General features: G+C 29.5%; 1 protein-coding gene across 3 annotated transcripts in view; it reads right to left on the minus strand.

Annotated features, from left to right (window-relative positions):
* Positions 1–709: 709 nt before the first annotated feature.
* The window catches only part of LOC122497674 (LIM/homeobox protein Lhx9-like), a 124788-nt gene continuing 101936 nt past the window's right edge, over positions 710–23561 (minus strand). For all 3 annotated transcript variants that reach the window (XM_043604922.1, XM_043604921.1, XM_043604923.1), the window contains exons 6-7: positions 3197–3432; positions 710–1193 (exon numbers count right to left, since the gene is read on the minus strand). In XM_043604922.1, coding sequence (XP_043460857.1) covers positions 936–1193; positions 3197–3432 — 494 coding nt within the window. In that variant the 3' untranslated portion in view covers positions 710–935. The remainder of the gene's footprint in view (positions 1194–3196; positions 3433–23561) is intronic.

Below are 23561 nucleotides of genomic sequence, written 5' to 3' on the forward strand. Positions count from 1 at the left end.
GCTGATTCGATACATTTTTTAAATAAGTTTTTATTTTAATTACCTATTTTTATGAACTGTTTTAAAATAAAATAAAATTTTTTTTATTTTTTAATAAAGGAATTAATGTTTAATGTAATTACTCTCTAAATCTGAATGTGTGAAATTTCACTTATTACGAGTTATAAGTCGTCTTCTCGATCAATAAGTGAATTTTTTACTTATTTTGAGTGTTTCACTTATTACAAGTGTATATATGCACTTATTGAACGAGAGAGCGGCTTATAACTTACAAATAAGTGAATTTTTACATATTCAGATTTAGAGAGTAATTTCGCAACAAATTGTATTCATTATTCATAAGTATTCACATCTTTGAATCTATTATTGTAATTTATTTAATTGATTAAAAAAAGTTTTTCTGGTCTTTTTCCTCTTCCTCGTATTTTTTATGCAAACTATTATCTAGAACTTTGGTAATTCGGATATGCTTGGAACTATTATTTTATTATCACTGATTCGACTTAAAAGCAATCTTATAAATATTTTCGGAGTTTTCTGAAAACTTTCATCACTGCAGCGAACTCTTTTCTACATTTTTCTGTATAATCGATCTTTTAAATTCCATGTAAAATAGCACAAAATTGAAAAATAAAATAAGAAATCTTTTTGTTAGAATTGAAAGAATTCGAATAAAACGAATATAAATGTTATCAATTTGCATAATTAGGAAAATTTCGAAATTACTTTTTAACTTTCAAGTCGTTTCTCTAAATCTTAAAACACTTTTCTTTGAACGTAATCTTTTTTTCTTTGGGTTTCGATTATGAAAATTTTAGCACTCAAGTGAAGAGTTTTGTAAGCACCGTTTTTTCTGTTTCTTTTTTTGACTACAATTAATCAAGATGATTTGACGTTGAACGAAAAGATTTCTCTTCCACTTGTTGTTGTCCTCGTCAGTAAAGATCAGAAAAAGATACCTGAGAAGAAACACCGGAATGTAAATGATGAAGTGCATGTAACTCCTCAATGGACGTTGATGGCATACTGTTGCTGTCGCCTAGAATACCGGAAGTTGATCCCACTCCTGGCGAGTCGACTCCAGTGCTCAACGACGCTGGAGTACCTGGACATACGACATTATTCGAACTGCTGTTACCCTCTTGACGCATTATGTTTCGTCTCCATTTCGCCCTCGCGTTTTGAAACCATACCTGAAATTCGAGAATTATATTTCTGGGACTCTAAAAAATTCAACTCCTTTCGTTTGAATTTCAGAGTGGAAAATAAAATTTGTAAATTAGATATGAATTTTGAGGGAAAACTCTCTAAATTTAAATATGTGAAAATTCACGTATTTGTAAGTTATAAGTCGCTCTCTCGTTCAATAAGTGCATATACACTTATAATAAGTGAAATTCCATTTATTATAGTGACAAAAATGTAATAAAAAAATGGTATTTAAAAAGAAATTAAAGGATAAAATGAAAAAGAACTTAAATTAAATAAGAAGATTAAAAAAGAAAGAGAATAGTTAAAAAATATTCCAAGAAAAAATCTTGTATGAAGGAAAGAAGCGTAAAAATCCAATTGAAATACGAAAAGAAGAGTCCAAAAATATTCCAAGGAAAAATTGTGTCCCAGGAAATAATAGCGTAAGAAAAATTTAAAGAGAAAATTATCCCAAAGAAAAGTTAAGCGACAAGAAAAAAGCATAAGAAAAATTCACTTACAATCACTTAATCCGAAAATATTAAAAGTTACCAGAAAAGCACAGAAGTTCCTGACAAAAGGGCGATTATTTAATTTCATTTCTACTTTCATTTTCATTCTCAGTTTCATTTTCACTTTCACATATTTTTATTTTCACTTTCATTTTCATTTTAACGATGACAAATTTATTTATTTTATTTTCACTTTTACTCTGAAAGATTTTTATTTCCACTCTCATTTATAATTTGCAATTTTTACTTTCACTTAAACAGAATTTTATTTTCACTTTCACATATTCATTAAAATTTTAAATGAATAGATTTAACATTTTAATGAATATGTGAAAGTGAAAATAAAATCAATTAATAATATCAACTATTAAAGTGAAAGCGAAATTAAATGTGAAAAAAATTTCTACTAAAGTGAAAATAAAATTGCAAAAAATAAAAGTGAAAATTACAGTGAAAGTGTAAATATATTAAAGATGAAAATTAAAGTGACAATAAAATTCTGTCAAACTGGAAGTGGAAATGAAAATAAAAATCCTTTAAAGTAAAAGTGAAAATGAAAATACAAATTTGTCAAAGAGGAAATGAGAGTGAAAGTGAAAATGAATGTTAAAATAAAAATCAACGTAAAAATGAAATTACGTAATCCACCCCCAATTGAAGTTTTACTATGAAAGTAAAAGCAACTCTATTTGTTTTTTCCGCGTAGAAGAAATTTTATTTAATATTTTTTTTATTTATTTGGTTTATACACCCGTCTTAAGCTTATCTAGCTATACAAGTGTATTTACATTTTCTCTTACATAATATTTCTTATATACATTTTCCTAATACTAAGTTTTGCGCCTACAGAGCGACTTGAAAATTAGGAGTACTCGCATTTGCCTGGACCACCCGTCTAATGGGTTTTCTCGCCAGTGGAGAGGGAAACTGTAGAAAACCTCTCCTGAGTACAACCGGTTTATCGACAGTCGAGATCTAATGGTGTGTACTGGACAATAATCGACGGTGCACATCATTATACCTCGACGTCAAACCTCCCGCTCAGATTGTCTCACGTGCCGTAAAAATACCAAGCCAAATGGGCGCGAACCAAGGGTACTATACCCTTGGTCCTTAAACGACCGCCAAGCGAGGCATCTATCCGACTGAGCTAATCTGTCGGATTAATTAATATTGAAAGAGAAAAGTAAAAAAAATTCTCAGAGGAAAATGTTTTTTCCAGAATAAAAGATTAAAATTCTGTCCTAAGAGAGAAAAGAATAAAAAAATTTTATTGAAAGGCGTTAAAATAGATTGAAAAACTGAAATTAATTCTATAAAATGAAAAATTACTGGATGTTTAAAAAATGTATTCACGTTGAGTTTAAACATATTATCAATTTATGTCAAAGAGTATTTTTTGTGCTCATCGTATATTTTCGAAGGACATAATTCTTAATCTGAAAAATTTCTTTTTCTCCTTGAATGTAGGTATTCTTTTTTTGCTAAATTACCTGAAGGACTCGCTTGGATAATCCAGTTTTTTGCGCCAACTGTTTGAGGTCTTTGGCGTCTGGATTTTGATTAATGGCAAAGTAACTTTTCATCGTTCGCAGTTGATGATGTTTAAAACTTGTTCGCATACGTTTGGTTCTTTGATTTTGGTGCACGGGTCCAGGAGATCCTACTGATGCATCATAAGCGGCCAATGACTCCATCGATGAAGAGAGTTCATTTGGATGAAGTAATTCTGCAAATTGTAAAAAGAATCAATTATTGTAGATATTTTTTATTAGTTTAATTTTATACCCTGTAAAAATGTATATATGATTTAAATATTATAAATAGAAATAAATGTTTATTTATGACAAATAATATTTATTTGCATTAAGGGCATTTGAACTGTTATGAAGTATTAATTTTGGAACACATGCTTTGCACAAATTGCGACTTCATAACTGTCCAAATTTCCTTTAAAGAAAATTGATCGATCTTTCCTTGTTGATGACAGTAAGCAGGATTGTTAATCAAAGTTTTAATAACAGATTTTTACTTTATTGTTATTAAAAATATTGTTTTTCTTCTCTTTTTTTTAACAGAGCATATTTTTCTGAAGAGGATAGCCGATCGGTTATCGATACGTCAAAATAAATGCGTATAGAAATAACCTAAACTTGATTTCGAAACTTTTCTTTTATTAAAACACCCTGTGCAGAAAATTTCACATTATTTGTTCCTGATTTCCGACCTAGCTCCGGTCCGATTTTCTGGTTTGGCTCCAGGTTAATAAATGGGAGTGTCCCCGGCCAGGGCCAGACCGGGTTGACCTTAGAAAATAGATCAGAAAAAATACTTGGTAAATTACTGTCAATGCGTTTGAGCAACTACAATAAATAAGTTCAATTTTTAACATTTTGAATATATTTGATTTATTTTATATTTGAATAGTTTATTTGAGATCGTTTCTTATTGACAGAAAATTGTACTTATTCTTCAATTGCAATTTTTACTCACTAAAAATGATTGAAACTAAAATAGTAAACATTTTACTATTAAAAAAATTTTGAAAAATTTTTTTCTTTGCAAAATAAGATTTTTAAAAATAAAATAACATGTACGGTATGTAGCGCTGAATCAAAATAATAATTTTCAAATATTGTTTATAGGGAGCGTTCACAAATAATGTCACGCAATTTTTCGGGATTTTAGACCCTCCCTCCCCCTGTCACGCAATTTCACATGTAAAAATACACTGTGTCACGTTTAGAAGAGTCCCCCCCTCCCCCCAAAAACGTGACATCATTACAACTGTACTAATGAAATATTTTGATCTATTGATCAACTGTTAATTTGTTCATTTGATATAATTATTCTAAGTTTCATATAAGTTTTTTCTAAATTTTAGTAAATTTTATATTAACCCTTAAAGCGCACACTTACGAATCCATCCTCAAACCGCACACTGGGTGTGCGACACCTGGGGACTTTAAAGGATAAGGTGTTAGTCTTTATCTCTATTTATGTACTTGTGTATGTTTACGTGTTTTTATGCCTGTAAAGGTTTTGAAGATCGACAACAAAGGATGACGAGTCAGTCTGACGTGAGCCCTTGCCAAATAGGAGAGACTGGGGTAAACCCGCTCACTAGCGATTTTACGCTATGAACTCAACTTAAGATGGAGATATTGGTACTGTGAATAGTACTTAACATTCAACTTATATTAACGAACTTTCGTTTAGTTTCATGAATTCAACATAGAATCAGAGGCGATCAAATGTTTTTAGAGCTGTCAGAAAAAAACGTATTTTGGATTTTTAAGTTTTTCGATAATTATTTTTGACTTTTTGAGTCTTAATTTATCTGGCAAATTTTTTTTGTTGCTATTGGATGTCCTTCTTCGAAGTACATATTATAGTTTTGTCTTATTTTAAAAAGATTTAATTGAATTTATTCTGAAATGTGAGAAATACACTCGGGGTAAAGTCGCTCACGTGAAGTCGGGGTAAAGCCGTTCACTTAGTTTTAAATTTAAAATTTAGAATAAAATAATTTCACGTATTATATTTTAACAATAACACAATTTATGACTTATTAAAACCAAAATTGTAACTGGGCGAATCTCTCAAAAAGAACAAATTCTAAATTGTAATTAAAAAAAAAAAGTTTTAAAAACATTAAAATGACTATTCCTATGAGAAGAGGAGGACTATAGTAAATCTCTAAAATATGTGGTTACGATCTTTATAAACATTATTGTTTAAAAAATAATTGTTTATTGTAAAATAATTGTTTAATTTTTAGTCGCAAATACAATGAGTGAATTGGCTTGAAAATGGTTACTCTAGGGTTTTCGAGGTCGCTGATTACGAATCTAAGGTCAGAATTCAAAAATTCAAAATGTCGGATCCAATATGGCGGTACAATTTGTAAAAATTGATTGGATTCTTCTCAAATTTGTTTTCTAGGGGATTTTGGGGTCGCTGATTACAAATCTGATGTTATTTTTTTTTAATTCAAAATGTCGGATAAAATATTTGAAAATTAATTGGATTCTCTTAAAACATGTTACTCGGGGGTTTTTGGGGTCGCTGATTACAAATCTGCGGTCATAATTCAAAAATTTTTAATGGCGGATCCAATATGGCGGTCAAATGTTTAAAAATTAATTTTATTTCGTCCGCCATTTTGGATCCGCCATTTTGAATTTTAAAAAACTAACATTAAATTCGTTATTAGCGACCCCAAAAACCCCCGAGTAACGTAATTTAAGCCATTTCACTAATTTCTGAAATATTTCGTCCGCCATTTTGGATCCGCCATTTCGAATTAAAAAAAACTAACATTAAAGTCGTAATCAGCGACCCAAAAAACCCCCGAGTAACGAAATTTAAGCCATTTCACTAATTTCTGAAATATTTCGTCCGCCATTTTGGATCCGCCATTTTGAATTAAAAAAAACTAACATTAAAGTCGTAATCAGCGACCCCAAAAACCCCCGAGTAACGAAATTTAAGCCATATCCCTAAATTCTAAAATATTTCGTCCGCCATTTTGGATCCGCCATTTTGAATTTAAAAAAAACTAACATTAAATTCGTAATCAGCGGCTCCGAAAGCCCCGGTAATGAGTTTTAAATTTATTTATCATTTATTTAGCAAAAAACGAAAAAAGTACTGTCGGTTACGGAATGGAGTTTTTGCTCCCTTGGACGACGCTTAAATTGATTACTTATATATTAAAAAATTTTCTAAACTTTGAATTAAAACGTTAAATGTCGTTAAGTTTTATAAAAATAAAAAATTATTCTAAGAATTATTAATAAAAATTTTCATTTACTTTCCAAAAAAAGGAAAAGCCACTGGCGGTAACGGAATGGAGTTTCTTTCTGTCGATGCCGACTACTCAACTGAAAATCTAATTTATATTGAATATTTTCTTTTTTTTATCCTAATTCGCACTGATCTTTAATCACACTAGTATTCTAAATACTATTTACCTCTGTATTGCTCCCCTAACATGTTTGTTTATCTTTAATATTTATATTTGTGACCGCTAACGGAATGGAGTTTTCAATGGCGCACAAAACTAATTTAATTCTAGAAAATAGAATTTGAAATATTTTGCCTTACCTTTTCCGGATTTAAGTAAAATAAAGAATAATTAATAAATATTACTAAACAAGAGATGAAATTAGATTTTAAATGGGAAGTAATATTCATTCTTTGAGTAAAATTAGCTTCATGCACGGTAACGGAATGGAGTTTTTGCACCATATGAATATGAATATTTCAGATAATATAAATTTTTTATTTTTTTTCACATATGACCTGATTAAATCGTGTTAAATACTATCATATGGCAGCTATTATTTTTATTAATTTTAAATATTTTTTAGAAAAATGTCTTGAACGTGTCATTTGTCCTTTTTGAGAGATTCACCCAACTACATTTCACTTTCTCTTAATAAAAGATAACACTATTTAAATCCATAGTTGTAATTCATTAAATCTATGTTCATTATTTATTAAACCAATTTCTTGTTTATAGAATTGTTTAGGGGAGAGTAGGCTACATTGAACCAGCGTCAACAGTGAACCACTTCAATTTTCTGAGAAATGACTGAGTGAAATTTTTTCTTATTTAATATATAAGTTAGTTTTACTGAAACAAACTATGTCCAAAAATTTCGGGCACGTAGGTTTATTATTTACAAAGAAAAACTAAAAAAACTGTTTTTCACGTACAAAACAAAAAATTTGGTGGAATTATAATGACGTTTTTTTATTGAAATAGGAAGTTTTAAAAATTAGTAAACTTGCGATTTATTTCGCTTAGGGTGTCAACTTCAATATTCCGATGTGATAAAGAACTTTAAATCTTACACAAATTTATTATAAACAATTTTTGTTGTGAATGTCATGTGAATACAGTGAGTGCGGCATCATTGAACCACCCGAAAAAGCAAAGAATTTTCAATTTTAAGAGTTGTAAAATTGTCTGCTCTACTAATTAGTAAGAAAAATACTGGAAGACATGCTTTCATCACAATTGTGAACGAGATAAACTCAAACTGTCACTTTACCTACCTAACCTGACATTAAAATACATTAATCTCCTATATTAACAAGTAATAACAATTAAATAACAATTTTCTATTTTTTTGAGTGGAAAATAAGATTTTTTACAATTTGTAAGTGGAAATATTATTTTTGAAGTAAATTGTAGTGTTTTATTAGAGGTGGTTCAATGTAGACACACATCCTTCAAAATAAGAAAAGTGTGACTTGTTAGAAAAAAATTAAATTTAATTATTTAATCATAATAATTTGTGTTTGTAACGTGTGTATTAACTAAAGGAGTACTTCAGCTTAATTTTGATACAAAAACCTGATCGAAATTAGTAAAATTTTATTAGTTCTTGGACTTTATAAAATACCCGGTTCAATGTAGCCTACCCTCCCCTATACAACTCATAAATTATCAATAATAAATCATACTTAAGACGGGAATAAGACGAATTTTAATATTTAAAAAATAAAACTGTTCCGTCTTGAAAAGATAAAGTGAGCGGGTTTACCCTGGAAAATTGTGATTTCGAAATTTGGTATATGTTTATTAAAAAGTTTCTCTAAGTAAAACTAAAAAAGATAAATCAAAAACTCTTTTTTATTTTTTCAGTAGAAATCATAAGCTTTAAAATGATATAAATTAACTTGGATTTAGAGAATAATTTCCTAGATTTTAGCCGATCTGAAAAAAGTGTGCGGGTTTACCCCAGTCTCCCCTATATATCATAATAATAGTTGACTTTTAATTAAATGATTTTTATATATTTTATTCCGTTTTGTATTACTTTAACCTAAATACCCTTAAAAACATCCCTTACAGTATCAGAAGTGGGATAATGCTCATAAAAGCCCTATTTTTTTGCAATTTGTCCATAATCGAAAACGGTATTGAATAATAGCGTCGAAAACCGAAGCCGCGAACATGTGTTGAGAATTTTTGATTTGTAACTTAGTGATTAACGAAGACTTGGAAATAAAGTTATAATTTTGGTTATTTCACTAGTCCAAATGATTTAGTGTTTCGCGATTACGCTTCTTGAAATTTCGAGCCATAAAAAGTTGAATTATATTCAATTTGAAGAGATGGATTTTCAGTTGAGGTTTCTGTTTGTGAAAAGAAATCTGATTTAAACTTCGGTACGTGCACTCGTTATTGGTGAACATTTTCGTCGATTGTGTAATAGTACATTTCGTAACAAGTGTGAACTGATGGCTTTTTTTAATCTCGCGCAAGTTACGAACGATACCCGTGCAGAAATTTTGACCGGGGCCAGATCGGGGCCAGATCGGGACAAACCGGGCCCCGATCTGGCAACCCGACCTGGCCCCGGTCTGGTTGAAACACTAAAACCGACCGGGGCCATGGCACTTTGCCCGATCTGTCCGCCCTGTCGGGACCCGGTCGGGGCCATGGGATTTCCCCCGATCTTTTCGCTACCCAGGTAGAAATCCAATACTGACTGCATTTTATTATATTAAAGCTCGTTATTTGATTATTAAAGCATGGGGAGTATTTACTTCAATATTAATAATTATTATTATTTTTGTAGTAAATAAACTTTTATGAATGTCATTAAAAATGTAAATAATTATTAGAATTGCTTTTATTGAACTAAGTTTTTAAAAAAAATATTTTTCTTATTTTCTTTCATTAATTTAGACAGACTATCTTATTTAAATTAATGCCTAATTTATTATTATTATTGTTAATAATTATTTAAACCTATACTTTATGTAACATTATTAAGAATTATACACAAAACACTTAAAACTAAGACGGAAAAATATCGCACGCACGGGGGATCGAACCCTAGACCTCGAGGACGCAAGTCAAATACACATACCGCAAAGCCACGCAAGCTTGGAAGCGACCTCGCTTAAACTTCCTTTTGAATCATGGGACCGTTATATACAGTATTATCATAATAAATTGACTGTATCATATTTATTTATAGAAAAATTATTAAAAATGTATGTTATATATATATATATAAATTAATATGTTTATCATAATAATATGGTAAAAATTATTAATTTAATTATTTATTCTCTATTATTTATAATTTAACTATTTTTTAAAATAATAAAAAAATTTTTATTATTAATAATTCACAATAATACTAAAAATTATTAATTAATAATAATTTATTTTTTTGCCTTAAACATGGAATTTCAATTTAAGTGTGAAAAATAATTGGTGCGTTTGTCCTATTGTTTTAAATTAAAGGAGAATAAATTCCTAAGACATCCCTCGAGGCCAATTTTTGAGTTTTTAATTGTTTATAATTTTTATTTTCAAATTTCAATCAAAGTTAACAAATTAACACAATTTTTTAAAAACGGACGTTTATTTTCTTATTCCGTTACTGCACATGCTCTAAATCAGTTCAAATTAATCCAATATTACCAGCAGACAATTAAAAACCTATAAAGTAATATATTTCAATTGTCATAAACAACATTAATTAACAAATAGTTAACTTTGATTCCTCTCCAATAAAAAATATTAATATGTCTTTTTTCTTATAATATAACTTATTTAAATATTTAATATTATATATCCGTGGTCTTTTAACATTATCCAAATAAAAAAGTAAACGTGAAAAAAAAATTTTTGGTGGAAAGGAACAAAAATTAACTATTTGTTAATTAATATTATTTGTAACCATTTAAATAAGTTATTTTTTAAACAAAAAGGACACATATTTTTAAAATGAACTTAAATTAAAAAGTAGATGTGAAAAAAATTTTTTTGGTGGACAGGAACGTAAGTTACATAACTATTTATTATTTAATATATTGTTTATAACAATTTAAATAAGTTATTTTTTAATCAAAAAGGACAAATATTCTTTAAATAGACTTAAATTAAAAAGAAAATGTGAAAAAAAATTTTTAGTGGAATAGGAATCAATGTTAACTATTTGTTAATTAATATTGTTTATAACAATTTAAATAAGTTATTTTATAATCAAAAAGGACAAATATTCTTTAAATGAACTTAAATTAAAAAGAAAAGGTGAAAAAAACATTTTTTAGTGGAAAGAAATCAAAGTTAACTATTTGTTAATTAATACTGTTTATAACAATTGATATAAATTACTTTCTGTTTTATTAATTGTGTGGTGGTCATATTGTATTAATTTGAACTGATTCAGATCATATGCAGCAACGGAATAAGAAAATAAGCCTCCTTTTTTGAAAAATTGTATTAATTTGTTAACTTTGATTGAAAATAAAAATTATAAACAATTAAGAACTAAAAAATTGACCTTAAGGGATGTCTTAAGAATTTATTTGCCTTTAATTTAAAATAAAGAATACTGAAACCGGTTAAGAATTGTAGGCTGTAGACAGTTTTGAACAGTAAATTGTAAAAAAAATCCCATTGTGCGCTGTTTGTAGATCCTTGGGCAAACCCGGCCTGGTCCTGGTCGGGGCCACGAAGTCGGGGCCAGATCATGAAAACCCGACCGGGGCCAGGGCGGTAATCGGGAACAAAAGTGGCGATTTCTGCACGGGTACTTTTTATAATAAAGTCCTAAAAATAGGTGTTAAAAACGAGCCCCCCGACTGCAAAAAAACCGACTTAAAAGATTAAGCACGGTGGTCTTCAAGCACTTTTAGGTTTACCTAAAATGAGTCAAAATTGTGCTAACGCAGTTTTATCTGGAATCGTTCTAAGATTCCAAATTTTCATTTCCGAAAATCGTAGCTGATTCTTTTTTTGAAAAAAACATATATATGGGCAATTCCACGTAAGATTTTAGTCGACCTCTAAAAATCGGTCAAAAATATTTTTTTTCTATTCTGTATCGAAAAAAACAGATATACGTATTTTTTTATTTTTGTTTCAATTGTCCAAATTTTCGAGATATGAATTTTCGAAATTTTGGACTTGTAATTGTAGACCTATATTCAGTAGCTTATAAATCCGAAAATATTGAGTTTAGGAAAAAGTTGTCAAACAACGAAAGTTTGAGTTTTCTTTCGACTTTTAAGAAATGTAAACGAAAAATTTTTTTAAAATTTTTTATTAAAAATTTTTTTTTATATATTTAAAAAAAAAATTTTTTTTATTAACAAATTAATTTTTTTTAACTTTAGGCCAGATTTTTTTTTTATTTTTTAAAAATTTATTTATACCTTATAATATAGTGGAAATTTTCCAAAAAGTCCCGAAATGGGCCTGATGTGTTAAATGAGTTTTAAAACATTTTCAAAAATCACTTGCAAGCATCACAGAGGGATTATTTTACAATTAACTTTTAAGAATGTCTACAGCGTATAATTTTATATCTATTTGAGTGTTTTTTGTCTTAAATTAAAGAGTCTACGCTGTAGTAAAAGTTAATTGTAAAATAATCCCTCTGTGATGCTTGCAAGTGATTTTTGAAAATGTTTTAAAACTTATTTAACACATCAAGGCCATTTCGGGATTTTTTGAAAAATCTACTCAATATTATGAGAAACAAATAAATTAAAAAAAAATAAAAAAATCCGGCCAAAAGTTAAAAAAATTAATTTGTTTATAAAAAAATGTTTTAAAAAATTTAAAAAAATTTTTTGTTTACATTTCTTAAAAGTCGAAAGAAAACTAAAACTTTCGTTTTTTGACAACTTTTTCTTAAACTCAATATTTTCGGATTTATAAGCTACTGAATATGGGTCTACAATTATTACAAGTCAAAATTTCGAAAATTCATAACTCGAAAATTTGGACAATTAAACAAAAATAAAATAAAAAATAATAATTATTTTATAAAAACAAAAATAAAATAAAAAATTATCACTCAAAAATAAAAAAATACGTATCTGTTTTTTTCGATACAGAATAGAACAAAATATTTTTGGCCGATTTTAAGAGGTTGACTAAAATCCTATTATAAAAAAACATTTCGCAGCCGCCGCAGAGTCAGGATTTCTAAGGGCCCCTTATAGTAGAGGGAACCTAGTAAAGGTTGGCCCACTGTTAAGGTAGGCCCACAGTCAGAAACAAGTTACATTTGACCTAAATTCAGGTCAATTTTAAGGGCAGTTTTAACCTACAGGTCAAAAATTGACAAGCTAATCCCTCAGCCTTCAAAATTTAAATCAATTTTAAAGGCAGATTTAACCTACAGGTAAAAAATTGACATACTAACCAATATGCCCTCAAAATTTAAGTCAATTTTAAGGGTAGCTTTGACTTAAAAGTCAAAAATTGATAAACTTATCGCTCTGCCCTCAAAATTTAGGTCAAATTTAAGGGCAGTTTTAACCTACAGGTCAAAAATTGACAAACAATTCCCTCTACCCTCAAAATTTAGGTCTATTTTAAAGGCAGATTTAACCTACAGGTCAAAAATTGACAAACTAATCCCTCTGCCCTTAAAATTTATGTCAATTTGAAGGACAGTTTTAATCTTCAGGTAAAAATTGACAAATAATTCCCTCTGCCCTCAAAATGTAGGTCAATTTTAAGGGTAGTTTTGACCTAAACGTCAAAAATTCACAAACAATTCTCTCTGACCTCAAAATGTAGGTCAATTTTAAGGGCAGTTTTAATCTACAGGTCAAAAATTGACAAACAATTCCCTCTGATCGCAAAATTTAGGTTAATTTTAAAGGCAGATTCAACCTGTAGGTCAAAAATTGACAAACTAATCCCTCTTCTCTTAAAATTTATGTCAATTTGAAGGACAGTTTTAACCTACAGGTAAAAAATTGAAAAACAATTCCCTCTGCCCTCAAAATGTAGGGCAATTTTAAGGGCCCAAAAAATTTAAGCATTTAAAAGGGTCTTCAAAATTTAGGTCAAATTTGACATATTTTTAGGGTTCCGTACACCATAGGTGTACTGACGGAACCCTTATGAAATCACTCGTGTGTCCGTCCCAGCCACGCAAAATGGGCTGTCCCCCCCTTAACTTTTACAAATCTTAACCTGGTGAGTTGAAATTATGTAGGGATCTTCAGTTTTAAGTGCAGATTACAGGAAAGATATAGCGAACCCGATTGACAAACATATTTGAGAAATAGGAGGAAAAGAAATTCAATTTTATCGAAAAAGTTGCAAAAAATGACCCTGTCCCCCCCCCTTAACTTTTACAAATCTCAACTTTATGAGCTGAAATTCGGTAGGGATCTTCAGTTTCAAGTGCAGATTACAAGAAAAATATAACGAACCCGATTGACGGACATATTTGCGAACTAGTGGGGAAAGAAATTCAATTTATTCGAAAAAATTGCAAAAAATGACCCTGTCCCCCCCTTAACTTTTACAAATCTTAACCTTATGAGCTGAAATTCGGTAGGGATCTTCAGTTTCAAGTGCAGATTACAGGAAAAATATAGCGAACCTGATTGACGGACATATTTGCGAACTAGAAGGGAAAGAAATTCAATTTTTTCGAAAAAATTGCAAAAAATGACCCTGTCCCCCCCTTAACTTTTACAAATCTTAACCTTATGAGCTGAAATTCGGTAGGGATCTTCAGTTTCAAGTGCAGATTACAGGAAAAATATAGCGAACCCGATTGACGGACATATTTGCGAACTAAGAGGGAAAGAAATTCAATTTTTTCGAAAAAATTGTAAAAAATGACCCTGTTCCTGCGGTTAACTTTTATAAATCTCAACCTAGTGAGCTGAAATTCGGTAGAGATCTTTATTTTTTAGTGAAAATTGAGGTAAAAATATAGCGAACCCGATTGACGGACATATTTGCGAACTAGGAGGGAAAGAAATTGAATTTTTACGAAAAAAATTGCAAAAAATGACACTTTTCTCTTCCCCTTTTGAACTTTTAGGAATCTTAATTTGATGAGCTATAATTCGGTAGGGATCTTCATTTTTAAGTGAAGATTAAGGTAAAAATATAGCGAACATGATTGTTTGAGATATTTGCGAAATTTAAGGGCAAGAATTTGAACTTTTTGAAAAAATTACAGTGTCACTAATTTAACTTTTATAAATTTCAATGTGGTGAGTTAAAATTCAGTTTGTATATTTTTTTTAAGTGTAAATAACAGAAAAATAAAGATAATGTGATTGGCGAAGATAAAAATAAAAATAAATATATATATGTGACGCTCCACGAGAAAAGGGACCTTATGACTTACAGACGAATTTTGCAGGAGAGGCATTTAAAGTGGAACCACTCTGATTGGTCAAGACGTTTCATTGAAAGTCAGTCCCACTACTCACTTCACATTGATAGTTATCCATGTTACACGAAGCGCATGAGTTGTACGTACATAACCTGTGTAGTTGTGTTAGAAAGTAGAGGGGCTGATTTTCTAAACAACCAGGTGTAAACACTCAAAAGGTTCATTTTTAAACATTGATAACAAAAAAACCTGTAAGTAGAAATTATTTTTGCCTTTTGTATATGAAAGAGCAACTCAAAAAGTACGAAATGATATAAATAACTCAAAATTAATTTTTTTGCAGCTAAGGTCCTTTTTCTCGTGGAGCGTCACATATATATATATATAAAATAAATTAAATAAATATATTATATATGTTAATATTAATCAATCATTTTTCTTATATATATATATATATATGGGTCAGAATTTCTCAAACGGATCACTTTAAAAAAAATAATTTTGTTTTTTATCTAAAATAATTTTTTTTTACTCCTCGTAGAGTAAAAAATAGACCCTGAAAATTTTAGAACAAAAAAAAATTTTTTGTGAATGTTATTAACAATTTAGTTTTTTTGCAGTCTTAAATTAAAAAATTTTTTTCTCGTAAACTATTTGACCGATTTAAAAATTACGATATGGGTTTTCTTCGTCATGAAACAGAGTATTTAAAAATAATTTTGTATTTTAAGAAACTTCATTTTTAATAGTTTTTTATATTAATTGTTTATAAAATGTTAATAACAAATTGTGTTCTGCGCCTCCAAAAAAAAAAAAAAAAATTGCCTAGTATTGCCCACATTCCCCTAAAAACAAAACCGTTTTGAAAAAAAATGTACGTTAATTACGAAAAAAGTTATTAAAAAATAACTGTGGCGGTGCACAGCGATTCATGACTCGCAAACATGGCTCTCATGGCACCTGTGTGCATTGGCGCTACACTGCATGTTTGTATACGCTGTATCAGTCTCAATATTTAAGAAAAAGCTAAAGTTTTGAATTATTAGTATATATATTTTTATTTATATAAAATTTCCGTTTAAATAAATTAATATTACAATATAATTTAACATTTTATATAGATACATTTGACATAAATGACAAAATAAACAAATCTCTTAATTATTAATATCAATAAATTTTTTACGAACTTGAACGATTTCAGCTTATTTTATCTTACTCTATATTTTACATTCAACAAATTCTTGAGAAGCAGAGAACATTCGACATAAAACGGTATTTTTGTCAACAAATTCAAAAGAATGAAACTGGCGGGTATTTTTGACTGCAATTGCATTTCGATATCTTTTTTGTAAAGATCTGTACTCTGCGTTGTATTCAGCTGTTGTCCCGAAAGCAAAATCGATTTTTTTAAAAAATCCTTGTGCCCATTGAAAAAAAATGTTAGGGGTGGTTATTTGATTTTCCACAGGACGCTGAAGGCTGGCTTTTTTTGCTAAACATTTTATTGACCCACCAATACCGTCGCAAGGGCCTTTGCCGTGTGAAGTGGCAAAGAAGTGCCATTCAACTGTTATTCCTAATGTTTCTTTGTAATTTGCAACGTTAGAAAAATTATATTTATTTTTATACTGAGACCCAGCTCCGTCTGAAAAAAATATTAATTTTCTAACATTTTGCTCCCCGTGAATGTTTTTTAAATATAAAATCATTTTTTTGTTAAACAAATTAACAGCAGTCGCGTCGTGTTTATTACATTCTGAAACAATCACAAAGTTGTGATGTTCCAGATTATTATTACGCCGGTAATATAAAACGTAGGGATGAATTGTCACTTGGTCATTATTCCAGTGATGAGCCTGAATAACATCTTGAATACAAAAAGTATAATTTTCAGCAAAGTCAAGCAATACGATAAATTCTCCCTGCCCAATTGAATTTTGTAATTGCTTCAAGTGATCGCCTTGTGAATTGGCAAGAAAATCATGCTTTTAAAGGATACATAATTCATCATCCAGAGTCTCAACGAAGTCTTTAATCGATTGCGTTTCAATAGATAGTTCAGCCCTAGAATTATATTAATATTAAATAATAATTAATAATATTCAGAGTGTCCTGCGCTCAGGAAAGTCATGGAAAAGTCAGGGAATTTCATTCAAAGTCTGGGAAATTTTTATAAATTTATAAAAAATTTTGTAATCTAACAAAACTAAAAAAACTCTGGTAGTAAATATTTATTTTATGAGTATACGATAATCTTTGTAAACAATTTTTTTTTGCATTAATAAAAAATAAAAGTAAAAATATAGCACATAAAAAAAATAAACAAGTTGTTCATTTTTGACCATTTAGCTTCCTTAATATATAAATAGATATTCGTGACGTAATTCAGGTACAAAATTTTAGCGTAATTTAATATTTAATATTAAATAAATGATAAAAAAAATACAAAATTTGAATTTGTGAAAAAGAAAAATATCTACTAATTTGAAAAATTTTGATAAAAAATATACTTTGTATACATCAATCGATTCGTTTTCTTGTCAGGAATGTAATTTTGAAAATAATTAATAAAAATATTAACAAATAAAAAAATTATTTCCAAAAATACAAAAAAAAATTTTTTTTGAAAAAATTTTATAAAAAATTCATCCATATAACCTTCTTTTGAAAAATTGAAAATCGTCACGAATGCAAAGCTTCCTCATGAGGAAGCAAAAAGAGATATTCAAAAAGTGAAATTATAAATAATAATAAATAAGAAACTATCCTTTTCTTAAACAAATTCTAAAAAATTTTCCAGTGTATTATAGTATAAAATAAAAATTTTTTACCTGTCGGTAGACTTCCACTGTGTGAAACTTATTTCCTGAATGTTACATTCATGAAATGATGTATATATTGAATCACGAAATGATTTAGTACCGGGGCAATTGCCACAAGTCGAAAAATAACAAGCTGGTGTTGGATTTTCGCAAATCATTTGTTTAAGAATAATAGTTTTTGTAAAATCACAACGACCCATTACATTTTTTAAAGCACCATTTATTGCATTTAATTTAAGCTTCATATTCTGATGTGTTTTACACACACAGACGTTATGGCTACCACTACATCCCATGGGAATGCAATTTCGTGGGCGAAGCTTGGTAAAAAGGGATAGACTTATTTTATTGTCAGGATATTTCAATGAAAATTTTTCATGAATGATTTTAATATCAAATAGCAATAATCGTTTTGGCACATATTCCTTTTTTCCATTTTTTACAATAGGAATACAATCTTTTTTGCCCGGCATAACTCGACTGCAATCATCTAAGGCGTAAAACTCTTCGACTTTTTCAATAATATCAGAAGAAATTGGACGACCTTTTTTCGACTGAGGTTGAGACCCGTAACCGGATGACTTCCTTAATTTTTTTGCCATTGAAGCCATTCTGCGAGAAACATTGAATTCATGTTGCATTTTTCGAATACTCCAGTCGCTTGGCAATGTAGTTAACAACATGATTTTTTCTCTTCTTGAAAGGGCTTTCGATATAGCAAGTCGAATGTCATTAATTTGCTTCGATTCTACGTCAGATGTTAACTTCCTTCTTTTAAACTTTACATTTGCCGCTTCATATGAAAGATCGCGTAATTCATTGTCAGAATCCGAACTATCACTTGAACTACTTTCGATTTTTTTATTCGCAGGAATGCTAGGTGCATGCACTGGTTTCGTCATTTTCTTCTTTCTAAACAATTGCCTACACGGATCACAAACATATTTTCCAACTAGCTTAGAGAAGACTGCACTCCAATTTTCGTTCACTTGTTTTAAATTTTTGTATACACGAGAATGATTTTTTTTCCCACATGGATTGCAACACTTATTAGGCTGAACCATTTTTAAGAAAAATACCCCTAAATTATTTCAAAAAATTTTCAATTTAAAATACTTCGCGATTTACTTTATAGGTAATGTCCTAACTATGTTAACCATTAAAAAGCTAAAAACACTGAACGAACGTTTCGCGATTCACTTGTTTTCTGGTAAAAACAAAAAAGCATCGATCTGAATCCTAGCCATGAAATTAGGAAAACCAAATATTATATATTAAAAAATATATAATATTGGAGTTTACATTGTAGTATGTTATGTTTAATTGATATTTATATAATTTATACATTTATGATATTGTAATTATTTAATTGCTTTCTTATATTATTTTGAACCAAAAAAAAAGAAAGTAGCATGCAACAAATATTTTCTGTCTTAAGACTTTTTGTTAAATGTGACATATAACTGCAATAATAAGTCACTTAAACATAAAGAAAACAAATTATTAATTAAATAATTTAAAACTTTAGCTTTCTCTTAAATATTGAGACTGATACAGAGTAGGGTAAACGTACCAATTGTCGAGGATGGTTCCTGTTGTCGAGTAAACAAACTTTGAATTTTATTTAAACAGTGTAGCACATTGTAAATGAAAAAAAGTAATAAATTTTAATTTTTTTATGCGTTATAAATGTGAAAAAATATATTAATATTATATAAACAAACAAATGAGACATTTTAGACAATATTTTTTGGTTATTACCATGGTAACATCGACAAATGGAACACCCTCGGCAATTGGTACACTTACCCTATACAAACATGCAGTGTAGCGCCAATGCACACAGGTGCCATGAGAGCCATGTTTGCGAGTCATGAATCGCTGTGCACCGCCACAGTTATTTTTTAATAACTTTTTTCGTAATTAACGTACATTTTTTTTCAAAACGGTTTTGTTTTCAGGGGAATGTGGGCAATACTAGGCAATTTTTTTTTTTTTTTTGGAGGCGCAGAACACAATTTGTTATTAACATTTTATAAACAATTAATATAAAAAACTATTAAAAATGAAGTTTCTTAAAATACAAAATTATTTTTAAATACTCTGTTTCATGACGAAGAAAACCCATATCGTAATTTTTAAATCGGTCAAATAGTTTACGAGAAAAAAATTTTTTAATTTAAGACTGCAAAAAAACTAAATTGTTAATAACATTCACAAAAAATTTTTTTTTGTTCTAAAATTTTCAGGGTCTATTTTTTACTCTACGAGGAGTAAAAAAAAATTATTTTAGATAAAAAACAAAATTATTTTTTTTAAAGTGATCCGTTTGAGAAATTCTGACCCATATATATATATATATATATATATATATATATATATATATATATATATATATATATATATATATATTTATAAAAAATGAGTTTAGTTTTGGTGTACGGAACCCTCGATCTTAGTGCGAGTGCAACTCGCACTTGTCCGATTTTTAACCTACATATCAAAAAAGCAAATTAAATAGGATTCTTCAAGAGGTCGTTACCTTATATTAAAATTTGACGAAATTTTTTACCTATAGGTTAAAAGAAGTTTGACCTAAATGTTAATAGTATGTTACAATCAATAAAAGATGTTATAAACTGACATGTATTTTTAAAAATTCTATTAAAATTTATTTTCTTTCAGAGAGTAAACATAACCTCAAACTTAGTTCAAAAGTTATGAGTGAGAGAGTGAAAATAAAACGTCAAAATTAGGTCAAAATAATAGGTGGGAAAGCAAACATAACTTTAAAATCAAAAAGAGTCAAAATATAAGTCAAAATTTAATCTAATTTTTCACATAAGGTTAAAAAAAGGTCAATAACGATTGTTCCATTACTTCAAAATCCATGTGTACTTTGTCATATACTTATTGTTATTTATTATGATGCATTCATATTAAAAAAACATTATTTAAAATTTATAAAAATTAAAATAAATATAAAAAATACAGATAGAGGGTTGTATGTAATTTATTATGATGCATTCATATAAGAAAACATTATTTTAAATTTATAAAAATTAAAATAAATATAAAAATAGAAATAGGGGGTTGGCGTCCGAAACCCGCAGGGGGTCAAAGCCCCCCTAGTAATATATATATATATATATATATATATATATATATATATATATGTTTTTTTCGAAAAAAGAATCAGCTACGATTTTCGGAAATGAAAATTTGGAATCTTGGGCTGATTCCAGATAAAACTGCGTTAGCACAATTTTGACTCATTTTAGGTAAACCTAAAAGTGCTTGAAGACCACCGTGTAAGGGGTTACACCACTTTGAAATTTTCAAACAATTGAAAAAAATTTTTTTTGGTTAAAATACTCCTTATGGTCACCAAAATGATATGTCATTAGTTATATATCGATATCTCAAGTAAAAAGACAATTTTCGAACTGTTCAAGCAGGGTCGCGCGCCAACGTTTACATTGTAATGAAAACTTTAAACGCGTTTTTCTCAAAACTGTATTTTAAAAATCGGTGGAAACTCTGGATGCCACAAATTTCAATCGATCCTCTTAGTTCTTTTTTTATTTTGTTTGTGATATAATTATCTAGCGAAATACGTACGGATTTTTCGAAATATTAATATTTAAGTTTTCTAGACAACTTTAAATAATGAAATTTAGGCAAAAATATGGACTTTTTCCTTCAAATCGATGCCATTTTGCGAAGAATAAATTTTTTTTAAAACGGATACGTATTTCGCTAGATTTTGAGCTACAGAAACTAAAGCATTTTTACTTTTTGGTCTAGCTTAATTCTGGACCGAGTTATAGTGTCCACCGTATGGCGATACATTTTTAAAGCACTTTAACATATCATCTGTCAAACCGACAATTTAAAAAAAAAGAAATTTATATATATTTTTTTGTAGTTCAAGAGTAGTACAATACCGTACTGTAATTTAATTTTCCTAAAAAAATTTCTATTCTTCAATAAAAATTGTTGAAAAAGCTTATGTTTTGAACGGGTCAAAGTGGTGTAACCCCTTAATTTTCATTGACAATTTAAAGGTAAACAATTCATTTCAGTATCAATGTTGAAAAACCTTTGGTGTCGCCTACAAGGAGAAGGGTACTTCGAGGGGCGAAGCCCCCCGTTCTTAAATAACCATCTCCAAATCATAGGCTCCAAATATTAATTATTCTGACAGTTGATAAAAAAAGTGAGGTTATGTTGAGAAAATGTTTTGACAATGATAGCGAAATCATAGAGATTTTTAGATTTCTAGCGAATCTTAGGTTGGTAGTGCTGTCTATAACTATTGCTATATATATCTACGCCTGAGCAAATGAGTTTATCGCGACGCGTTTTTGCAGTAGTCTTTGTGCTACTATTCTCGATAAAAACGTCGACTCATGCTGTCCTTCTCACTTAGTTCATCGCAGTCGTTACATTATTTTTCTTTTTCTTACTGTGGGGTAGTCTTATTTGCACTCCGTATGAATAAGAGCTCTTATGACGCTCTGTTCAAGAAAAGGCAGTTTTCTACTTATCTCCGGAGTACCAAAAAACGCCGTTTTTAAGACTGAGTTATAAAAAATGAATTTTTATATGTGACTTGCTGATAAAGTGAAGTCTTGAGAAGAAATATTGAAGATTTGTGTTGTGTATGGTGAAAATTTTTGCAATTTCGTTCAGCCATTTTGTATCAGAATTGTACAGTCATTCAAGTTTTCTTCTGACGTCTTATAATTTTGACGTATTGTGCTGTGATAGTGTTGTTCGTGTAATCATTCAAAGTTAAAATTATAAATCGTGAAGGAAAAGAAACTTTGTAAACACTCGTGTTGGACTAGTCTCGAGAACACTTGACCTTCTGATAGTTTTGTTGGAAACGTATATTTTCATTCGAAATCATGGTCTTGAAAGAGGCCCACTCATTCACTGTGGTTGAATTGAAGGATAATTACAGGCCTTGAGTTTGTCAACTGCTGGATCAAAGTTGGAGTTAATAAATCGATTGATGGACATAGACCGAGCAGGAGAATGGAGAAGAGTTATTGATGATGATGAACTAGATGATGATTCGACGAACAATTCACATGTAGAACGGCAAGATTCTGAATCTTCGCAAAGGGGAAAAGACCAGCAGAATAATCAAGATATAATGCAAAGAGAAATTAATCTTTTACAAAGAGAACAAGATTTGATGAAGAGGGAGTTAGAGTTGGCTCAAAGAGAGATTTCTCAGTTGCGAACGGGTAGCGATAAAGACTCTGTTACTACACAAAATTCTACTGTCCAAGGTTTTAGACATTCACAGGGTAACCTACGTGTAATCTCTGAGATGTTACCAGAGTTCACTGGGGCTCGCGATGATTTTTGGAGGTGGGAAAAGCAGCTGGAATTGTTGAGAACGTCTTACAACCTTGATGAAGACTCTTCACGATTGCTGATTGGTTTGAGATTGAGAAGTAGCGCACTGAAATGGTTCCACTCTACAGCAGAGCATTTGGAGATGACTTTAGTTAATTTGTTAGCAGAAATGCGCGCCATGTTTGATCATCGGCCTACCAAGTTGAAACTCAGACAACAATTTGAAAATCGAAAGTAGAAGGTCGGCGAAACGTTTATAGAATATTATAAAGATAAATTGATATTAGCAAACCGTACTAATACTCCTGAAGATGAGCTTGTCGATTATTTAATTGATGGAATTCCGGATCTACAGCTTCAAAATCAAGCCAGAATTCAGAATTTTAGTTCGAAGCTTCTACTTTTGAAAGGTTTTGAAAAAATAACATTGAGAGGTGAAAAGAAAAACAATATAGTGCCTCGCTCTCAGTCTGGTGGTAAGGACTCCAGTAAACCATCGTCAGGAGGGGGAACGGAGCTGT

The sequence above is a fragment of the Leptopilina heterotoma genome, unplaced genomic scaffold (assembly GCF_015476425.1).
Source record: "Leptopilina heterotoma isolate Lh14 unplaced genomic scaffold, ASM1547642v1 Lhet_135, whole genome shotgun sequence".
NCBI lineage: Eukaryota > Metazoa > Arthropoda > Insecta > Hymenoptera > Figitidae > Leptopilina > Leptopilina heterotoma.